At 37.9% G+C, this 22,446-nt stretch overlaps 1 protein-coding gene across 1 annotated transcript in view; it reads left to right on the top strand.

Moving 5' to 3' along the window:
• Window positions 1-7,734: 7,734 nt before the first annotated feature.
• The window catches only part of SLC25A31 (solute carrier family 25 member 31), a 43,537-nt gene continuing 28,825 nt past the window's right edge, over window positions 7,735-22,446 (top strand). The window contains exon 1 of the mRNA XM_003927718.3: window positions 7,735-8,124. Within this exon, the coding sequence (XP_003927767.1) occupies window positions 7,893-8,124 (232 nt within the window). The 5' untranslated portion in view covers window positions 7,735-7,892. The remainder of the gene's footprint in view (window positions 8,125-22,446) is intronic.

The raw sequence follows: 22,446 nt of genomic DNA, 5'->3' as shown, positions 1-22,446 counted from the left end.
GGCTGGGGGCTGGGGAAGGGGCTGATTCCAGGCCAGTGGGTTTTAGCTTGTGAGTTCTGCGAGAGCAAGGCTGCTTGACTCCCTGGCTTCAGCCTCCTCCCCATGAGAGTGGACAAGATCTTCTGCCTCACCAGAGTTCCCAGAGCGGAGTATGCAAATACTCCTGCATCTCAGTGCCTGCTGGAAGTGGCTGTGAACCTGAGTAGCCGCTGTGATTCTCCACAGCTTTGTGCTTGGGACCCAAAGCTCTGGTAGCATGGTCTCAGGAGGGGACCTCCTGATCTACAGGTTGCAATGATCTATGGGAAAAGCCTGGTTTTCAGGGAGGGGAAGCAAAATCCTTCACTGTCTCCCTTGGCTGAGGGAGGGAGTTCCCTTTGCCGTGTGCAGCTCCCAGGTTGGGTCTTCCTCCACCCTGTTTTTCCTCACTCTCCGTGGGTCATGCCAGCCACCTAATCAGTCCCAATATGAGAATTTTGGTACCTCAATTGAAGAAGCAAAGTTCACTCGCAGTTTTCATCCTTTTCAGTGGGAGCTGCAGAGTGGAGCTGCCTCTATTTGACCATCTTGGCTCCCTCTTACTTTTTGTGAGTTTTTTTTGTTTGTTTGTTTGTTTTGCCTCTTGCATATTGGTCACTACCTAAATTAGTAATGTCCAAGTACTGATTCCTTATCAAATACATTTCATTAGTTTAACTATCTTAGTACCTGCCTCACTGTGGGGAAAGATGAAAATTATTTTTTATTTATTTGATTCTCTTTAAGTTTCAGGTAAGCTCAGTTTTGACTAGGATATATATATATGTGTGTGTGTGTGTGTGTGTGTGTGTGTGTATAAGTATTTTTTAACTATTTGGCAACTTTCATTGTTTTTCTTAAAATACATTCAGAAGCTGGGCTTGGTTGCTCATGCCTAATCTCAACACTTTGGAAGGCTGAGGCAGGTGGATCGCTTGAGCCCAGGAGTTTGAGACCAGCCTGAGCAATATAAAACTCCGTCTCTACAAAAAATTAACCAGATGTGGTAGCACTCTCTTGTAACAGTCCCAGCTACTTGGGAGGCTGAGGTGGGAGGACCACCTGAGCCCAGTAGGTTGAGGCTACAGTGAGCTATGATCATGCCACTGTACTCCAGCCTAGGCAACAGAGTGAGACCCTCTCTCAGAAAAATAAAATACAAACAAACAAACAAAAACCACATTCAAATATATTACACATGCATTTTATATACTTCATGAATTTCAGGAAAGCTTCATGTAAATCTTTTTTTTAAAGCTAAATCAAGTTAAAGACACTGAAAAAGTTAACTAAAATTCTATGGTGACTTCTTGTATAAAGTACTAATTTTTATCTTAGAACTATAGATCATTATGCATTGGGTTTTCTCAAAGGGGGAACACTTTAATAAGCAGTAGTTTACTTGACCTTTAGTAGGGAAAAAAAAACTAATGGTGGAGATTTTTCTTTGGCTGTGAGAATTTGTTAGATTGAAAGAAAGGAAGAACATAAATACTACATTTTTACTTGACATTTACCCTGTAGATCATCCTAGAGGTTCGATGCCCCAAGACACTACAACACTGAGCTGTTTCTTCTTCAGGTCTTAAGCTCTGAAGACAAGCTATACCAGCACATCTAAAATTGGTCCCTCCATTTTTCTACCTTAAATGTGGGCTGTCCAGCTTAGTGAAAACTAACTGCAAAACAGTGGGTACCATTTGAGTCATTTGGTCTTAAAAGAAACACTGTTATCACTCTGTCATAGTTTCAGAGATTTTCACCTAAGCATTTAAGATGCAAACCACTGCAATTTGTCCCATTAATGACTAGTGGGCCTTAATTCTGGCATTCAAATTAGGGTAAAAAACCTTGGTTCTTGAAATGCTATAGAAAGTAGCTTGAGGCCAGGCACAGTGGCTCACACCTGTAATCCCAGCACTTTGGGAGTCTGAAGCAGGTGGATCGCTTGAGGTCAGGAGTTTGAGACAGGCCTGGTCAACACGGTAAAATCCCATCTCTACTAAAAATACAACAACAACAAAAAAAAATCAGCTGGACCTGGTGGCGGGCGCCTAAAGTCCCCATTACCTGGGAGTCTGAGGCGGGAGAATCACTTGAACCTGGGAGGCAGAAGTTGCAGTGAGCTGAGCTTGTGCCACTGCCACTCCAGCCTGGGCAACAGAGTGAGGCTCTGTCTCAAAAAAAAAGAGGTGTCTTTTGAATGTCTCTCTCTCCCCTTTCTTCTATTTAAAAAAAATAGTCTGAAATATCCTCCCCTTAAGGTCACAATATTGTCATATGCTATCATTTGACTCTCAACTGCTCTCTTAGGACTGCTTTTACACACACACACACACACACACACACACACACACACAAACACACACAGACACATATGTATGTATTATATATGTAATAAGGCACATTAGCTAAAACAATTTATTAAATGTCTTCAATTTCTGAATATATCCCTGAAAATACCATGAGCTATTTCTAATACTGACAGTTATTAATAAATGTAGCTATTGATCACCTCAGGTTTTTATACAGACTAAACTAAGATAGCACTTTATCATAGGGGACTTTTTTATTTCATTTAATTAAATTTTGATGTGTTGAACTGCTTTCCCAGTGTCAGAGAAACATGAGAACATTGCTCAAGAATGGAAATAAAAAGGCAGAGCAGACTCCTGATCTCAATAAAAGGAAAATTATTTGCTATATCATAGATGTGCACTGTAATTTCCGTGTTAAAGAGGCACTGCATTTTTAAGAAATAAAATCATACATTATTTTTTCATCTCTAAATGGATACAGAAGTACTGTAAGTAAACTTAGCTGCCGATTTTTCCAAATATGTTCAGATTCACATCTGAAAGATCAATCTGAATAAGAGATAATAAAGTGCCTATTACTTTATTAAATAAAGGGGGAGAAGATGAGAATGCAGATATCCCAGAATTATGCTTTATAAGACATAGAAACATTGTTAAGTTGGATTTTATTAGTATCATGCAAATGTTCCCTTCCACCAATTACTGTTAATGTGAAAAACTATGTATAACTAGCATTTTAAAAAATATCAAATACTGTCTCATTATCATATGTTTTAGCCCCCCAAAATTACATTTTAGACTCTCTTACTTTCTCTTCCTCTTCCCTTTCTTTAGCTCTTGTTTGTTTTTGTCTTGCCAGAGAAGTGTACCTAGTAAGGGAATGTTTCTTATTTGTGCCAAGGGACTATTGATGATGCTGTATAATAGCAAGATAGTATTTTGTAATGCCTGCTTTTTTATATTTCTAATACAAATGGGCAAAGCTGTGAAACCAATTCACTAGGTTTATCTGCTTCGAACATTATTGTACGTGTCAAATTCCCTCTAAACGGTGTCTGGCACATAATACATGCTATAAAAGTGTAGGCTACAGCCGGGTGCAGTGGCTCACGCCTATAATCCCAGCACTTTGGGAGGCCAAGGCGGGTGGATCACGAGGTCAAGAGATCGAGACCATCCTGGTCAACACGGTGAAACCCTGTCTCTACTAAAAATACAAAAAAATTAGCTGGGCATGGTGGCGCACACCTGTAGTACCAGCTACGCTGGAGGCTGAGGCAGGAGAATTGCTTGAACCCAGGAGGCAGTGGTTGCGGTGAGCTGGGATCATGCCATAGCACTCCAGCCTGGGTAACAAGAGCGAAACTCCGTCTCAAAAAAAAAAAAAAAGTGTAGGCTACTACTGCTACCATTTATTATTATCATTATTAAATATCCATTGGTTGAAAATCAAGGAGTTAGCTAAATCATACCTGCTATTGTACGAAATGTTGGGGAAAAGCTGAGAAAAATCATTAAGTAAATAGTTTTGAGAATAAGAATTTATTCCTTGGATATTTTTAAACTATTAAATGTTATTGAAGCTATGCACCAAAACTGTATGAAATAACTTAATTTTGCAGAGTTCTATGTCTATATTCTATGTAATTAAAGCTATTTTTATATTATTTTGATAGTTTTAAATAAAAAGGTTTGGAGGTTTGTTTGCGGTCATATTGCCTTTCCATGTATTCATCCAACATGCATTTATTGCGTTTCTACCGTGTGCCAAACACTGATGGGGATTCGGAGGCTACAGCAATGAATAAAACAACTAAAAATTCCTGCCCTCGTGGAGTTTATGTTCCATTGGGAGAGGTATACCTCAGACAAGATAAATAAGTAAAATATATAAATGCTGACAGAAAAAATCATGAAGCAAGAGAAAGGGATATAAGATACAGCAGACAGGGTGATGAAGGAAAGGGTTGCTGAGGTGACTGCAGACCTGAAGTGAGGAAACTAATGCTGATTTCTCCGAAGAGCAGGATGAACAGAACAAAGGTCCAGAGACTCTACAATTTTAATATTAACATAAATTACTCGAACTTTTTTCCTTTCCTAATTAGTAAGTAAAATCAATGCAGCAAATTACTCATTTTCAGCTCCAACCTATTGAAGAGTTGATTTAGTCCTCTTAATAAGATTAAAAAGTTATTGGATGTGGTGGCTCACTACTGTAATACCAGCATTTTGAAAGGCCAAGGTGGGAGAACTGCTTGAGTCCATGAGTTCAAGACAAGCCTGGGTTTGTCTTGCTAGGGAGACCCCCATCTCCACAAAAAAAAAAAAAAAGAAGAAAGAAAAGAAAAATTAGCTGGGCATAGTGGTCTTTGCCTGGAGCCCTAGCTACTTGGGAGGCTGAGGTGGAAGAATCACATGAACCCAGGAGTTCAAGGCTGGAATGTGCCATGATCTTGCCATTGCACTCCAGTCTGGGTGCAGAGTGAGACCATGTCTCAACAAAAAGTTTTTCAAAAGTTTACAAAGCTACATTTTTAAGTTGATGCTTTCACTTTTGTCTGTCTACTATCAATGAATACATGTCAGAAATAAGCTTGATATCATAAAGGAATATATATAAACATTGTCAACTATCAAATCAAATGTTAGAGAAGGGTAGAAAGAGAAAATTGCCCTGGGGAGCAGAACACTTCCTTTCTGTCCTCAGAAATGCTTACGTTCTCGTTGACCAGAGATGGGTTCTTTAACCTTTCTTGGCACCTTAAAAAGACACTTTTACCTGTAGTGTGATTCAAGTAATTTCCCCCTTAAATTTATCCCTGTGGGTCTGCTAATGCTTCAAATTCCCTTGAAGGAGAATGAAACCTTTCATTTTTCAGATGTTTGCTAATAAAGCCAATTATTTATTGAATTTACAATGAATTTCACAAAGGATTTTGAAGTCAATGCAATGGAAAGACTATCAATTTTGTTTAAGCCTAGGAATTAATTAATTAATGCTTTAGACACATTAATCCGGCTGCTGCATGTGAAAGAGAAACAGAGATTCAAGTTGGAAAACCCAGCTAAGAGTTGACTAAGCTGGCCAGGCACGGTGGCTCATGCCTGTAATCCCAGCACTTTGGGAGGCTGAGGCGGGCGGATCACTTGAGGTCAGGAGTTCAAGACCAGCTTGGCCAAGATGGTGAAACTCTGTCTCCACCAAAAATACAAAAATTATCTGGTTGTTGTGATGGGCACCTGTAATCCCAGCTACTTGGGAGGCTGAAGCTGGAGAATTGCTTGAAACCCAGGTTTCAGTGAGCTAATATTGTGCCACTGCATTCCAGCCTGGGCAACAGAATGAGACTCCATCTCAAAAAAAAAAAAAAAAAGAAAAAAAGAAAGTTGAATACGCCATCATAGAAAGGAAGTACCACCAAACATAAGACATCAGTAGGACTTGCCAACTAATTTTATGTGAGATAATCAAAATACTGACAACATTTTTGGTCTGGAATCCTTACGGCCTAATTGGTTTTTTACTAGTGACAAGTAATAGTAGAAGGGTTACAACACACTTGAAGACAAAGGAAAAATTAGAACCTAACATTCAAAAAAAGCTAAAAACTCATCTCACATTTTATAGATGTGTTGGAAGAATCTGCAGGTCCTACAGAGTAAGAGTTGAGAAGATGGGATCTCCATTTATTTAAAACCACCAAACAAGCTGTAAAAAGGGATATATAAAATGCTGCTGTGGAAGGATCTCCATGATATATTAAGTGAAAAAAGTGAGATGGAAGAAAATAAAGACAAACATGTACAGCCTAGATGTAACTCTACTGAGTGTTTCTGCCAAAAGAAGTCAAACCTGAATCTGCCAACCTCCTCTAAATGAGTTCTCGAAGTGTAATTTGGAAGACCCCTCTGTGTCATGGAGGCAGGAACATCACGAGGTCAAAAGTATTTTCTTAATGATACTATTATTTGCCTTTTTCACTTTCATTCTGTCCTGAATAAACAGTGGGGTTTTCCAGTGGCTACATCTGTGATTTCACAGCAGACTAGAATGCAAAAGCAATAATGTGAATCTGGTTGTTTTTTATTCAGCCAGACATTAGAGATTTGACAATAAAAAACAATACCATTTTTCTACTACATTTTTTTATTTAAAAGTGTTACTTCTGCTATCCCATAATGGATTATTTTTATTTTAAATGAATTGTTCTTAAATTGTATTTTAATTTCTGAGTACATAACAAAAACAGAAGCTTCACTGTATCGTCAATAATTTTTTTTAAGAGACAGGCTCTGTTACCCAGGTGGGAGTGCAGTGGTGAGATCATAGCTCACTGCAGCCTTCAACTCCTGGGCTCAAGAAATCCTCCTGTCTCAGCCTCCTGAGTAGCTATACTCAGGACTGTAGGTTCGTGCAACCATGCTCAGCTATCTTTCTTTTTCTTTCTTTCTTTCTCTTCCTCTCTTTCTTTCTTTTCATTTTTTTTTTTTTTTTTTTGTAAAGAAGGGGCCTCGTTATGTTGCCCAGGCCGAACTTGGCCCAAAGTGATGGGATTACAGGCATGAGCCATTGGTACCTGGCCTTCAACAATTTTTCAAAGTGAAAAAAAGGGGTCCTGCAATCAAAAAGTTTGTGGACTACTCTTCTAGATAGGTCATTGGCCCTCAACCCTAGAATTAGAATTACTTCAAACATTAGAATCACCTGGAGAATTTAAATACTGATGCCAGGCGTCACTTCCAGAGGTTCTGATTTAATAGGGCCTAATGTCGAGCATCAATTTTAAAAACAAAACAAAACACCACCATCCCTTTGAATGTGCAGTCTGGATTGAGAACCACTGCTCTGGCTATTATCAATTTAAATACAAGATGAAAAAGGAACATGTTGTATTATGCTATGGGGGCACAATCAGCAAAACGACACAGAAAGTGACTAGACAAAGGATCCCTGCTTAAGGAACGGATTAAAGCAATTCCCAAGGGAATCTGAAGCATTAACAGGCGTATAGGGAGAAATATAAGGGGAACATCACTTGAATCACACTACAGGTAAGACTATCTTTTAAGATGCCAAGAAAGGTCAAAGGAACCATCTCTGGTCAGAGAACATAACGAATTAAAGTGATTAAGAAAGTGAAAGGGGTAACACTGGGAACTAAAATTACAGTCTGTTAATCTCACACTGCTGGTTTACTGCTCTGGCCTAGTCTCAGCCGCTGAATTTCTTCATCCAGAACTGGCTCTCCCGGGTCCCTCCCCTCGTCTGTCCTGCTCAGTGCTCGCCGCCTCCGGAACCCTCCCTCATCAGAAAGCTGACGTGCGCAGGCGCACCGCGCGTCCGGGAGCCACGTGTCAGGCGCCAGGTGGCAGAAGGCCGTTGGAGCGCCTGCGCAGCTTTTCTCCGCCCCGCACGCCGGCGCGCCGCTCTTCCAGCGTCCCCAGAGCCGCTTTCCCGCCAGGACGACGCTTCAGAGGTTTTCAGCTTCCCTTCCTCGTCGCTCCCGCACTCGATTTTAGCCACTGCTGTCGGCTTTTATATCCTTCTCCACCATGCCGCGTGAGCCTGCGAAGAGGAAGGCAGAAAAGCAGCTGTTCGATGCCTCGTCCTTCGGGAAGGACCTTCTGGCCGGCGGAGTCGCGGCAGCTGTGTCCAAGACAGCAGTGGCGCCCATCGAGCGGGTGAAGCTGCTGCTGCAGGTGCAGGCCTCGTCGAAGCAGATCAGCCCGGAGGCGCGGTACAAAGGCATGGTGGACTGCCTGGTGCGGATTCCTCGCGAGCAGGGTGAGCAAAGGCAGGCCACCACGCCTGCCTCTCCCGACGCCGCCATCAGCTTCCCAGAGAAAAGGGGTGGCTGGGAGGGGGGTGATCGTGGGTGCCACAACCACAGCGACGGCCGTCGGTAATGAGTTCGCTTTTCATGCTTCCAGAATTTAGTTTCTGAACCTACCTAACAGGCTCTACTTTCCCAGGGCCTTCTTAGTCCTGACCAAGGCCTGGTACAGAGGAGACCACCGCCTTCTCTTTCTCTAAATCTGCTGCAGCGCGATTTACACCTTGCTGCACCTGTGCCAGATGCAGAAGGAAAGTGGTTGACCTCCCAGGATTGAGGGAGATGGCCATTAAGCACTCTGCTGTAACTAGTGCTGTAAGTTACTTAAATATTTGTTGGTATAATCACGCCACTATGCTCCAGCATGGGCGACAGAGCAAGACCTTGCTTCAAAAAATATATGTATATTTGTTGAAATACTACGTCTAAGAGAAGTACAAATATGGGACCACTGGGGCTTCCAGTACTCTGAAACCTATTAGTGAAAAGAGGTTCTGCTTATTCTTGAGGAACTACTGAAGACCAAGGAGGCACTTAGCTCTGCCCAAAATCAAGGGAGCAGGGGAAAAGAAAAGAAAAGAAAAAAACCCTAAGTCATCATGATAAAAAGTATTTTAAGGCCAGGCGCAGTGGCACACGCCTGTAATCCCAGCATTTTGGGAGGACGAGGCAGGCAGAACACTTGAGCTCAGGAGTTCCAGACCAGCCTGGGTAGCATGGTGAAACCCTGTCTCTACTAAATATACAAGAATTAGAGGGGCATGGTGGCCCATGCCTGTAGCACCAGCTACTTGGGGGACTCTGATGTGAGGGTTCAGGGAGCCCAGATTGTGCCACCACACTCCAGCCTGGGTGAAGGAGTGGGACTCCCGTCTCAAAAAAAAAAAAAAAATGACTTTAGGGTCTTTCCCCTTCCGAAGCCCCTCTCTTTCACTAGAGAACTGTTCTCGTTTCTCTTTGCCTATTAAACCTCCACTCCTAAAAACAAAAACAAAAATCTTTAAACTATTTTAATGTAACCTTTTAAAAGATCAAGTCATGCAAAAAATTCGTAACGAACACAATATATACAAGTTTAAAGATGGAATCAGTATTACCAGTTTTTCTTTTTGCATCAAGTGCTGTCCTTATTTAAAATTTTGTTTTTGTTCATTATGGATTTTTTTGTTAATATTGGCATGATTTAAAGGTATAAATAACCAAAGTGCTTTGTGAACCATTGCTGCAAAATGGCTCCCAAGTTAGCTAAAGGAATAAGTTAATCAAATATTTTATATAATCCACCCATATAGTTGGAGTCAATAGAAAAATCCGTATGATCTTTAAAAAAAGAAATATGCCTGTTTATTGTGTATTCTCAACAAGAAATGAAGTGCAGACCTTTCTTTTAATCCTATTCTAGGGCCAGATACTATCTCATTTAAAAACTACTGTACCTTATCCCTAGGAATGCTAGGAATGTGGTTACAACTCTTTCAGACCTATGGTGTGGAGTATATGGGGTCAGGGGTGGAAACTTAATGCATCATATAAACTGTGTTTAGAATACCCGTCTGGGAGCTAAGCTCAGATATTTCATAGTTCGCCTCTCTCCTCATTCATTTAATCAAAAGAAGCTTCTCATTTTTCCCAAGAATTTTTTTTAGGAAAAGTAAGGAACCGGTCTCTTCTTTGCTTATATTCTAAGACTTCTGAAGAGAAGTAGGAGCCTCTCTATTATTAGCTTTTTGCTTTAAATATTTTGTCAGGTGAAATGAAGTAGTATGGTCAGATTGGGCTGACTAGTGCTGATTTATTTTATATTTTAAATTTTTTCACAATATTTAAACCTAAACATTTAATATGGCTCTTGTAAGTTTACGACATTCTCAAATGTATCCTGGTCCCTTCTTTCTTTACCTTGTAAGATGAGAGGATCATAAGTAGAACTTTAAGATACACTGTATTACATCTAAAGCTTTATGAAGGTACCATGGTGTATCCTATGCTGAGATCAGTAATTCACAACAAGGATACTATTGCCATCTAGAGGCAATTTTGGAAACTTGTGGGGCAATTTTTTTATTCAGCACAAAGATAGAGGGGTGTAAACCTATATTACAATGAAATGAAAGGCAAGGGCCAGGGATGTTAAATGTCCTGCTGCTATACCCAGGCCAGTCATACACAATGAAGAGTTACCCTGCAACCTAAATGACTTTTAGATTTCCGCTTGGACATTTGTGTAGCAGTAAAACCTGTTTATGATTCTCTAAGCCTAGAAAGAACTTAACTCTGATTTACTTGTAAACACACACTGTCTGGGGCATGATTTTAGTTTACAGTGATTACAGTAACGCAGCTACCATATAAGGAAGTAGAGGAAAGAGTGTACTTTCTTCTGTTCGGAAGTTTGCTAAAAGTTGTTCCTCATTGCAAAAACTTACATCAGCAACTCTGCTTATAGTATTTGGTCATCATTTATACAGGTTGAGTATCCAAAAAGCTTGGGACCAAAATTTAGATTTTTTAATTTTTTCAGATTTTAGAATATTTGCATTATGTTTACCAGATGAGCATCCCTAATCTAAAATCCAAAATGTTCTAATGAGCGTTTCCTGTGCCCATCATGTCAGTGCTCAAAAAGTTTCAGATTTTGGAGCATTTTGGATTTTTGAATTAGGGATACTCAACCTGTATCATCTGTATTTGTAGCTATTGAATCTATGATGATTGTATATATACTTGTACTCATGTTTTTATTTGACATATTTCAAAATGTCAATATGTAATTACAACTGATTAATTATAAATAGAGGCAAGCTTGATTATTATATTATGGTAGGGTCATGACCTACCAACTTATTTTAAAACATAAATTTCTCTTTTTATATAGTAATAAGGGCATTATATTGATTTTTAAGGTAGGAAAGGAGGTCATTGTCTTTGAATTTTATTTCTGAATAGTAAAGGGAATATTGTAAAATATTTACTATATATAGAAGACTTGAGCCTGGTAGGGTTGAGAATCGCCATGCTAGATAGCCTTCTTGAATTTTACTGGACAATGAAACTCGGAGAATGTATTTTCTGGAATTTGCCTTCTCTCTCTTTTTTGAAAATCAAGACACATGCTCATCTCATGTGTCCTGAAGATTGTTTTTTATGTTTTCTCTAGTTTATTCACAACTTTTCCTTTCTTTAGGCAATGTGAAATGAGCTGGAGAAAGAGACATGAACTCAGAATGCACAACTAGATGCTCTCTAGTTTCTTACCTTATCTCTGCTTCTTTCCATTGCAAGGATAGATCTCAGCATTCTTTGAATATAGCTTTGAACATCACTTTGAGTGTTTTTGACACTTTTTATAAGCTTTTCTTGGCTTACAAAAACTTCTGGATTTATCCTGTTATTCTTAAAGATTTATTCTATTCTTTAGTTTTATCACCTTCCAACTTTGTATGTGTACTTCGTTTAACACTGTTTAAACCTTCATTAAGCAAATAATGCATAATTATTATAGAAAATTAGAAAACATAAAGAAGCAAAAAGGAACATCACTGCTAAAATCACCATAGTTAACGTTTTGGTGTCTCTCTTATGCTTTTTCACTGAGCAAAATATGCAGATGTAAATGTATGTTTAATCAAAGGAACTGTCCTATTAGTATATTGTAAATGTAACCTTTTAAAGAACTGATCTCCTGGGTGTGGTGGCTCATGCTTGTAATCCCAGCACTTTGGGAGGCAGAGGTGGGTGAATCACTTGAGTCCAGTTCAAGACCAGCCAGGCCAATGTGGTGAAACCCCATCTCTACTAAAAATACAAAAATTAGCTGGGCATGGTGGCATATGCCTGTAGTCCCAGCTACCTGGGAATCTGAGGCACAAGAATCACTTAAACCTGGGAGGCGCAGGATTCAGTGAGCCAAGATCATGCCATGGCACTACAACCTGGGTGAGAGAGCAAGACTTATCAGAACTCTTCTCTTTTAGGAGTTCCATGTCATGAGTTTATCAGCTTTTATCTAAGCTTTTCCCAAACTCTTTTTTCTAAAGATTAGAACAGTGAGGTTTTAAAAAATATCCTAGGGTCCATCTTGAAGATGCTATTTTGGGGTATGGGAAGAAAATATTAGATATTTATATGTACTTTAAGTAAAATAGAAAAATAAATTTTACTGATATTTAATATATGAATTGGCATTGTCACCTATGCTTGGGTCAAATGTCAGTTACATATCATAAGACATTAAGGAATACTGAAAAAGTAGGAATTACACAGGGTAGAGGAAATGACAAACATCCTTCCTCAATAATATGTTATTGTTTATGTTTGTCCAATTCAGTAGATTTATAGATTCCATTATCAGGTTTCAACTAAATCCTCAAAACATGGACAAAACTTTGAAAAAGATTCTCCCATAAAAACCAAATCAAGGATAATACCAATATCAAATGAACCACAAGAAAAAGACATAATTGATGCCATTTACTCCAAGAAATGCCATGTTATTTCATCACTCACATTACCTTCAATGTAGAAGCAATGACAGTCTAATCAGACCTGAGACAAGAATACTATTTGAAATATAGATTCCTATATACTGCTCTTAAAAATGAACCTCACCCTAACAGTGCCTTGAGAAAATAGCAAATGATGGTGTGCAAACATCATAATTAGCAAGATATTTTTAAATATCACTTTTCATCTGTTTATATGTTTAATTTTTCTCTAATATCATCTAACATTCAAGTTTCCCTAACAACATTATCTAAATAGCCTTTTGTTAGTCCCAATCTTCATATTTTTTTTTCTTTACAGTTCTTTATTGCCACCAGACATAATTATTTGCTACCTATCTCCGTGGTCCCTCTCTTAAGATGTAAGCTCCAAAAGCTCAGAAACAATATATAAACATTCCATTTTCTCTGGGCCTCACTAACATCTGTTGTGTTTTGACTTTTTTAAGAGAGTCTCATTCTGTTATTCAGGCTGGAGTGCAGTGACATGATCTTGGCTCACTGCAACCTCCACCTCCTGGGTTCAAGCAATTCTCCTGCCTCAGCCTCCCGAGTAGCTGAGATTACAGGTGCATGTCACCACACCTGGCTAATTTTGTCTTTTTGGTAGAGACAGGGTTTTACCATGTTGGCCAGGCTGGTCTCGAACTTCTGACCTCAGGTGATCTGCTTACCTCAGCCTCCCAAAGTGCTGGGATTACAGGTGTGAGCCACCACACCCAGCCTTAACTTTTTAATAATAGCTATTTTGACTGGCGTGAGATGATATTTTATTGTGGTTTTAATTTGCCTTTCTCTGATTAAGTGATAGCATTTTTTCATATGTTTGTTGGCTACTGGTTATGTCTTCTTTCCAGAGGTGTCTTTTCATGTTCATTACACACTTTTTTCCCCTCATTGGTTTAAGTTTCTTATAGATACTGGATATTAGACCTTTGTCATATGCATAGTTTGTACATATTTTCTCCCATTTTGTAGGTTGCCCGTTAACTTTATTCATAGTTTTTTGTTGTTTTTTTTATTTTTTTTTTTGTTGTTGTTGTTTGCTCTGCAGAAGCTCTTTAGTTTGATTAAGGCCAACTTGACGATTTTTGTTTTTGTTGCTGTTGCTTTTGAGGACTAAGTCATAAATTATTTCCCATGGCTGATGTTCAGAAAGTTTCCTATACATTTTTTCTAGGATTCTTGTAGTTTAAGGTATTACATTTCAATCTTTAAAACATGTTGAGTTAATTTTTACATATGGTGAAAGGTAGGGTCCAGTTTCGTTCTTCTGCTTATGGCTAGCCAGTTATCCCAGCACCATTTATTGAATAGGGGGCCCTTTCCTCATTGTTTATTTTTATTGACTATTGAAGATCAGACAGCTGTAGATGTATGGTTTTATTTCTGAGATCTGTATTCTGTTCTATTGGTCTGTGACTGTTTTTCTACGAGTACTATACTGTTTTGGTTACTGTAGCCTTATAGTATAGTTTGAAGTTAGGTAATGTGATACCTCTGGATTTCTTTTTGCTTAGGATTGCTTTGGCATTTCAGGTTCTTTTTTGGTTCCATATGAAGTTTAGAATAGTATTTTCTAGTTCTGTGAAAAATTATATTGGTCATTTGATAGCAATTGCATTGAATTGGTAGATTGTTTTGGGCAGTATGGTCATTTTAACGATATTGATTCTTTCAGTCCATTAGCATGGAATGTTTTTCCATTTGTTTTTGTCATATATGATTTCTTTCATCAATGTTTTGCAGTTCTCCTTGTAGAGATCTTACACCTCTTTGGTTAGAAATATTCTTAGGGGCCAGGCACAGTGGATCACACCTGTAATCCCAACACTTTGGGAGGCCAGGGTGGATGGATAACCTGAGGTCAGGAGTTTGAGACCAGCCTGGCTAACATGATAAAACCCGTCTCTACTAAAAATATAGAAATTAGCCAGGTGTGGTGGCATATCCCTATAGTCGCAGCTACTCGAAAGGCTGAGGCAGGAGAATTGCTTGAACCCAGGAGGTGGAGGTTGTAGTGAGCCAAGATCATGTCACTGCACTCCAGCCTGAGCAGCGGAATGAGACTCTGTCTCAAAAAAAAAAAAATTCTTCAGTATTTTATATGAGTGTGTAGCTGTTATAAATAGGGCCAAATTCTTGATTTGACACTCAGGTTAAAGGTTATTGGTAGGTAGAAATGCTACTGAATTTTGTAGATTAATTTTGTATCCTGAAACTTTACTGATGTCATTTAGCAGTTCCAGGAGCCTTTTGACAGTCTTTAGGCATTTATAGGTATAGAATCATTTCATCAGCAAAGAGAGATAGTTTAACTTTTTCTTTTCCCATTTGGATGCCTTTTATTTCTTTCTCTTGCCTAATTCCTGTGGCTAGGACTTTGAGAACTGTGTTGAATGGGAGTGGTGAGAGAGGGCATCCATGTCTTTTTCCAGTTCTCAAGAGGAATGGTTTCAACTTTTGCCCATTCAGTATGGTGTTGGCTGTGGATTTGTCACAGATGGCTTATTTTGAGGTATGTTCCTTCAATGTTTAGTTTGTTGAGGGTTTTCATCATGAAGTGTTGTTGGATTTTATCAAAAGCTTTTTTCATGTCTATTGAGATGATAATATGGTCTTTGTATTTCATTCTGTTTGTATGATAAATGACATGTATTGATTTGCATCCTATCCTACTTGATTGTGGTGAATTAACTTTTTGATGTGCTGCTGGATTTGGTTTGCTATTATTATGTTAGGGATTTTTGCATCTATGTTCATCAGGGATATTGGACTATGGTTTTCTTTTTCATTGTGTTGTTGCCAGGTTTTGATATCAGAGTGGTGCTGGCTTTGTGAATGTGTTAGGAAGAGTTCCTCCTCTCATTTTTTTGGAATTGTTTCAGTAGAATTGGTACCAGCTCTTAATTGTACATCTGGTAGAATTTGGCTGTGAATTCATCTGGTCCAGAGCCTTTTTTGGTTGGTGGTTTTTTTAATCACTGATTCAGTTTTGGAACTTGATATTGTATGTTCAGGTTTCAGCATCTTCCTAATTTAATCTTTGAAGGTTTTGTGTTTCCAGGAATTTATCTATTTCCTCTAGATTTTCTAGTTTGTGTGCATAGATGTGTTATAATAGTCTCTGAGACTTTTTTGTTTTTCTGTGGGGTTGGTTGTTGTATCATCACCTTTGTCATTTCTGATTGTGCTCATTTGAATTTTTTGTCTTTATTTTCTTTGTCATCTAGCTAGCTAGATGACAAAGAAAATATTTATTTATTTTATTCTTCCTAAGGATCAACTTTTGGTTTTGTTGATTCTTTGCATTAAGTTTTAAGTCTTAATTCCACTCATATCTTCTCTGATTTTAGTTATTTTCTTCTCCTAGCTTTGGCATTAGTTCTTATTTTCCCATTTCCTCTAAGTATTATGTTAGAGCATTAATTTGAGATCTCTCTAACTTTTTGAGAGAGATTTTTTAGTGCAATAAACTTGTCTCTTAACATTGCTTTTGCTACATTCTAAAGATTTTGGTACATTGTGTTTCTTTTTTCATTTATTTCAGGGAATTTTTTGATTTCTGCCTTAATTTCATTGTTTACCCAAAAGTCATTTAGGAGCAAATTATTTGTTTTTGTTTGTTTTTTAGGAAACAGTCTCACTGTATCCCAAGCTGGAGTACAGTGACACAATCTTGGCTCACTGCAACTTCTGTCTCCCAGGTTCAAGCAATTCTCATGCCTCAGCCTCCTGAGTAGCTGAGACAACAGACATGTGCCACTACACTCAGCTAATATTTTGTATTTTAGTAGAGATGGGGTTTCACCATGTTGCCCAGTCTGGTCTCAAATTAAGCTCAGGCAGTCTACTCGCCTTAGCCTTCCAAAGTGCTAGGATTATAGATGTGAGCCACCATGACTGGCCCGAATTGTTTAATTTTCATATAATTTGTGGTTTTGAGAGATCTTCTTGATATCGACTTCTCCTTTTATTCTGTTGTGGTCTGAGAGTATGGTTGACATAATTTCAATTTTTTTATATTTATGGAGACTTGCTTTATGGCTTAGCATGTGGTCAATCTTGGAGTATGTTCCATGTGTAGAAGAGAATAATGCAATTCTCTAATTGGTGGATGGAGTAGTCTATAGATGTCTATTAGGTCCAGTTGGTTAAGTGTGGAATCTAAGTTCAGAATTTCTTTGTTCATTTTCTGCCTTGATGGTCTAATGCTCTTGGTGGGGTATTGAAGTCCCCCACTCTTATTAGGTGACCGGCTAAGTCTTTTTGTAGGTGTAAAAGTACTCGTTTTATAAATCTGAGTGGTCCAAATGTTGGATGTTATATACTTAAGATAGTTAGATGTTGTTGAACTATGTATCTTCTTTTTAATTATGTAATGCCTATCTTTGTCCTTTTTTATTTTCGCTGGTTTAAACTTTGTTATATCTCATATAAGAATAATGACCCCTATTCTTTTTTGTTTTTTATTTACACAATCCTTTTCCAACCCTTTACTTTGAGCATGTGGGTGTCATTACTTTTGAGATTGGTCTCTTGAAGATAGCAGACAAATGCACCTTGTTTTTTTATTCAACTTGGTTAGATGTTTACATTCAAGGTTAACATTGATATGTGAGGTTTTGATCATATTGTGAATTTGTTAGCTGGTTTCTTTGTAGTTTATATTGTGTGGTTGCTTTATAGGGACTGCTGGTTATGTTCTTAATAGTGTTTTTGTGGTAGCAGGTATTCTTCTTTCATTTCCATGTGTAGAGCCCCCTTAAGGATCTCTTGTCATCTGGTTTGGTGGTAACCAAATTCCTTTAGCATTTGCCTGTTGGAAAAGATTTTATATCTCCATGTATAAAGTTTAGTTTGGTGTGATAAGAAATTCTTCGTTTGAATTTTTCTTTAAGAATGCTGAAAATAGGTCCCCAATTTCTTCTGGCTTGTAATATTTCTGCTGAGAAGGCTACTGTTAGCTTGATGGGTTTCTCTTTGTACATGATCTGACCTTTTCCTCTAGCTCTCTTTAAGATTTTTTCTCTAGTGTTGACCTTGGACATTCTGATGACTGTATGCCTTGGTTATGTTCATTTTGTGCAGTATCTCACAGGTGTTCTCTGGATTTATTGTATCTGGACAAAGGTTAGGGAAATTTTTTTGAATTATTTCCTCAAATATATTTTTTGGGTTGCTTACTTTTTCTCTCTCAGGAATGCCAGTAACTTGTAGGTTTGGCTATTTTACATAATCTTCAATTTCTCAAATACTTTGTTCATTTATGAAAATCATTTTCTCTGTATATCTAACTGGATTAGTTTAAAAGATTATTTTTCAAGCTGTGCAATTCTTTCTTCTGCTTGGTTCAGTCAACTGATAATTTGTTAAATTGTATTTTGAAATTTCTTAAGTGAGCCTTTCAATTCTTTAAGGTCTCATCGATTTCTTTTGGAGGTGTTTATCTCTTCTTTCATTTCCCCGATTGCTTTAGAAGTTTATGTCTATTTTCAACCTTCTTTTGAATCTTGTTGAGCTTCCTTGCAATTCATACTTTGAACTCTTTATTAGTCATTTCTGAGTTTCCATTTTGGCTAGGAACCATTGCTTGACAGCTAATATGATCCTTTGGTGGTGTTATTACATTCGCATTTTTTGTGGTGCCTGAGTTCTTGCCCTGTTTCTTCTCATCTGGGACATTAGTGCTTCCAATTTTTGTAGTCATTTTAATGTGGATAGGACTTTTTCCTTTTTATTTCTTTTTATGTAACATTGGAGTTTTCTCCTTTCTCTTTCCCCCTCCTCCCTTGGGAGTATAACTGTAGACAATGTTGGGTAGGGGCCTTTAACTTTGCTTCTGAGGCCTATGCACATATATCAGCAGGTTTTATATTGGGCTATGGGGCCTAACCTATAGGCCAATAGATGGCACATACAGCTAAGTCAGCTGAGGCAAACACAGCTAAGATAGATACCTGACCTTTATTTACTGGGAGAAAGGATGGGCCAGGCTGATGATCCAGGTGAGCAGATGGTCTGAATACCTGGAAATCTGCCTGGGTGTAGAGCAGAGACAGCCCCACTTCACCACAATGTCTGTGCAGGAAGAATGGGGCAGCTCAGGCTGCTGATCATGGCAAGTAGGTGCTCTGCCTGCCTGAATGTGAAGCTGAGAGGGTGCCCACCACATAGATCTCTGCAAAGAAAGAGTGGGGTGACTCAGGCTGCCAATGCTGGTGAATAGGTTCTTTGAATGCCTGGAGATCTACCTATGTGTGGAGCAGAGAGGGTCCCACTGCACCACAATCTCTGCACAGAAAGGGTAGGGTGGCTCAGGCTGCTCATCTAGGTAAGTGGGTGCTCCAAATGCCTGGAGATCTCTTCAGTTTCTTTCATCAGGTTTTTAAACTTTTTGTCATACAGATCTTTCACCTCTTTGGTTAATTTTATTCCTAATGTTTTGTTTTGTTTATGATTGATGTTATTCTTTATTACTTTTTCAGGTAGTTCATTGTTAGCATACAGAAATGTGATTGATTTTTCTGTGTTGATTCTATATCCTGAAACCTTACTGAATTATTAGTCTAATAGTTTGTTGTGGCATATTTAGTATTTTCTGTATGTAAGATCGTGTCATCTGCAAACAGAGACAGTTTAACGTTTCCTTTTTAATTTGGATATTTTTCTTTTTCTTGCCTAATCACTCTGGCTAGAACTTAAAGTACTATATTGAATACAAGTGCAAGAGTGAATATCTTTGTCTTATTCCTGATCTCAGAGGAAAGCTTTCAACTTTTCTCCACTAAGTATGATGTTATCTGTGAGCTTGTCACATGTGGCCTTTATTATGTTATAGTACATTGCTTCTTTACCTAATTTGTTGAGAGTTTTTATTATGTAAAGATAAATCCATCAAATGCTTTTTCAGCATTGAGATGCTCATATGGTTTTGTCCTTCACTCTGTTAATGTGGTATATCATATTTACCAATTTGTGTATGGTTAGCCATCCTTGCATCCCAGACCATCTGCTCACCTGGATCATCAGCCTGGCCCATCCTTTCTCCCAGTAAATAAGGGTCAGATGTATATATCTAGCTGTGTTTGCCTCCGTTGACTTAGCTCTATGTGCCAACTGTTGGCTTGTAGGTTAGGCCCCATAGCCCAATATAAAACCTGTAAATGTGCATAGGGCTATAGAAGCAAAGTCAGAAGCCCTTATTCAACATTGTCTATAGTTACATTCCCATGGGCTAAAAAATCAAAGTCAAAAGCCCCTACCCATCGCCACTTGATTGTGGTGAATGATCCTTTTATTGTGATGTTGAAATCAATTTGGTAGTATTTTATTGAGGATTTCTGCATATTTTTTCATTGGGATATTGGCCTGTAATTTTCTTTTCTTGTAGTATTTTGGCTTTGGTACCAGCCTAATATTGGCCTTGTAAAATGAATTTAGTTGAATTTAGCTGTGAAATCATCAGATACTGGGCTTTTCTTTATTGGAAAGTTTCTGATTACTGATTCAATCTCCTTACTCATTGTTGGTCTGTTCAGATATTTATTCATGATTCAGACTTGGTAGATTATATCTTCCTAGAAATTTATCAGTTTCATCTATGTTTCTCAATTTGTTGGTATATAATTGTTCATAATAATCCTCTATGACCTTTTGTATTACTGTAGTATTAGTGGTAATGTCACTTATAATTTTACTTATATGAGTCTCCTTTCTTTTTTCTTAGTATAGCTAGAGGTTTATCAGTTTTATCTTCTTCTAATAAAATACCAACCAGCACTGGATCTGAAATAAACTCTTAGTTTTATTGATATTTTTCTATTATTTTTATAGTCTCTATTTCATTTATTTCTGCCATTGAAACCAGCTCAATTGACCCATAGTACTGATGTTTATTGTTTCTCATGAATAAACCAAGAAATTGACCTTCTCAGTATTAAAACTTGAGAAACTTATATTTGTCATATCTGAGTTCCTGTCTCAGGAAACCAGTCCTTGGGCCTCCCAGATAGTATCAAGGAACTGAAACTTACCAGATCACTACATCTGGACATTGAGACACTGACCCCTCACCTGTCACCTGTTGACCAAGTCCTTCTCATTTTTTCCTTATTCTTGCTTTCCACACATAGTTACATTTCTTTTCTGCTATATAAACTCCTAATTTTAGTGTGTGAAAAATATTAAAGTTGAGACTGATCTGTTCTCCTCGACACAGCACCCAAAAAAGCCTTCTTCTCTGGCAATACTCATTGTCTTTGTGATTGGCTTTCTCTGCAATGAGCAGCAGGACCTAGACTAAACCCTTGGCATTTTGGTAACACTAATTTTTATTATTTCCCTCCTTCTCCTAACTTTGGACTTAGTTTGTTCTTTTTCTAGTTCCTTGTGATATAAAATTAGGTTATTTGAGATCATTCATATATATATATATATATATATATATATATATATATATGTGCATGTATTGCCATAAACTCTCTTAAATGCTTTTGCTGCATGTATCAGTTTTGGTATGTTGTGTTTCCATTTTTATTCCAAGATTTCAATTTTCCTCTTCATTTCTTCTTTGACCTATTGGTTGTTAGGAGCATGTTGTTTAATTTCCACATATTTGTGAACTTTTTAATTATTTTTCTGTTCAAATTTTTTATAACAATTTCTTTTTTAATAAAGCTTCATCTACTCTTAATAATTTTAGAACTTTTCTGTGATGTGTTGCTCCAGAAATTGAAGCCTAGAGTAGAGCTTTGGAGTCAGACAGAAAGCCCAATTTTAAGTCTTGGTTGGCTAATAATCCTCAGACAGTTTTTCTTTAAGATAAGTTCTCATTCTGTCATCTATGCTGTAATAGGATTGTGTGATCGTGGCTCACTGCAGCCTCTACCTCTTTGGTTCAAGGAACCCTGCTTCAGCCTCCTGAGTAGCTAGAACTACAAGCACATGCCACTGTGCACAGCTAATTTATTTTTTTAATTTTTTGTAGAGATGCGCTCTCACAATGTTGCCCAGGCTTGGTCTTGAATTCCTGAGCTCAAACAATCCTCCCATTTTGGCTTCCCAAAGTGTTGGAATTACAAGCACAAGCCACGGCACCTAGCCTAGTTTTTAAACTTTTTAAAGTTTCACTTTGTACGTACTTAAAAAGGGTACTACTTGAGAACCTACATAATAAGCATAATTGATTTAATGACATACATATAAATTATTTGCCAGTGACTGGTTCATATAGTGAATGCTCAGTAAGTAGTAGTTGTTACCATCCCATGTTGAATACCCTAATAAAAATGAGAAGATTATTTCTTTGCCATTAAATATGCTTTGTAATTATCTTTGTGCAGCCACTTTATATTCAGCCTTGGGTTCACCAAGATTCTTTATTTTTTTTCCCACAGGGTTAATGTTACTTATTTACACATAAGTATATTTCCTTCTATGTACCTATCTAATCTAACTTTATTTTTATTGACTTTTGAGCCCTAGCCCAATTAACTGAGATTATTTTCTTTTGAATCTTTGTTTTTAAAAGACTGATTCTGGTTATTCTCCAAACTGGCACTAGAGGTATCCTGTTCAGAACAGCAAGGCCAAAGCATTTGACAATTTGTAATCTAGTGAAAACAAGGCTATTGAAAAGCTAGCCTACCATGCTCTAGAGAAGCTCTATAGGATAATTCTGAATCTTAGGGGTACACAATTATATGAGTTGGTCAATCCCTGGAGAATTCAGGCAGGGAGATTACTGGCCTCAAATATTTCTTCCAATCT

The sequence above is a fragment of the Saimiri boliviensis genome, chromosome 3 (assembly GCF_048565385.1).
Source record: "Saimiri boliviensis isolate mSaiBol1 chromosome 3, mSaiBol1.pri, whole genome shotgun sequence".
Lineage (NCBI taxonomy): Eukaryota > Metazoa > Chordata > Mammalia > Primates > Cebidae > Saimiri > Saimiri boliviensis.
This window is presented reverse-complemented; position numbering and strand designations above follow the sequence as displayed.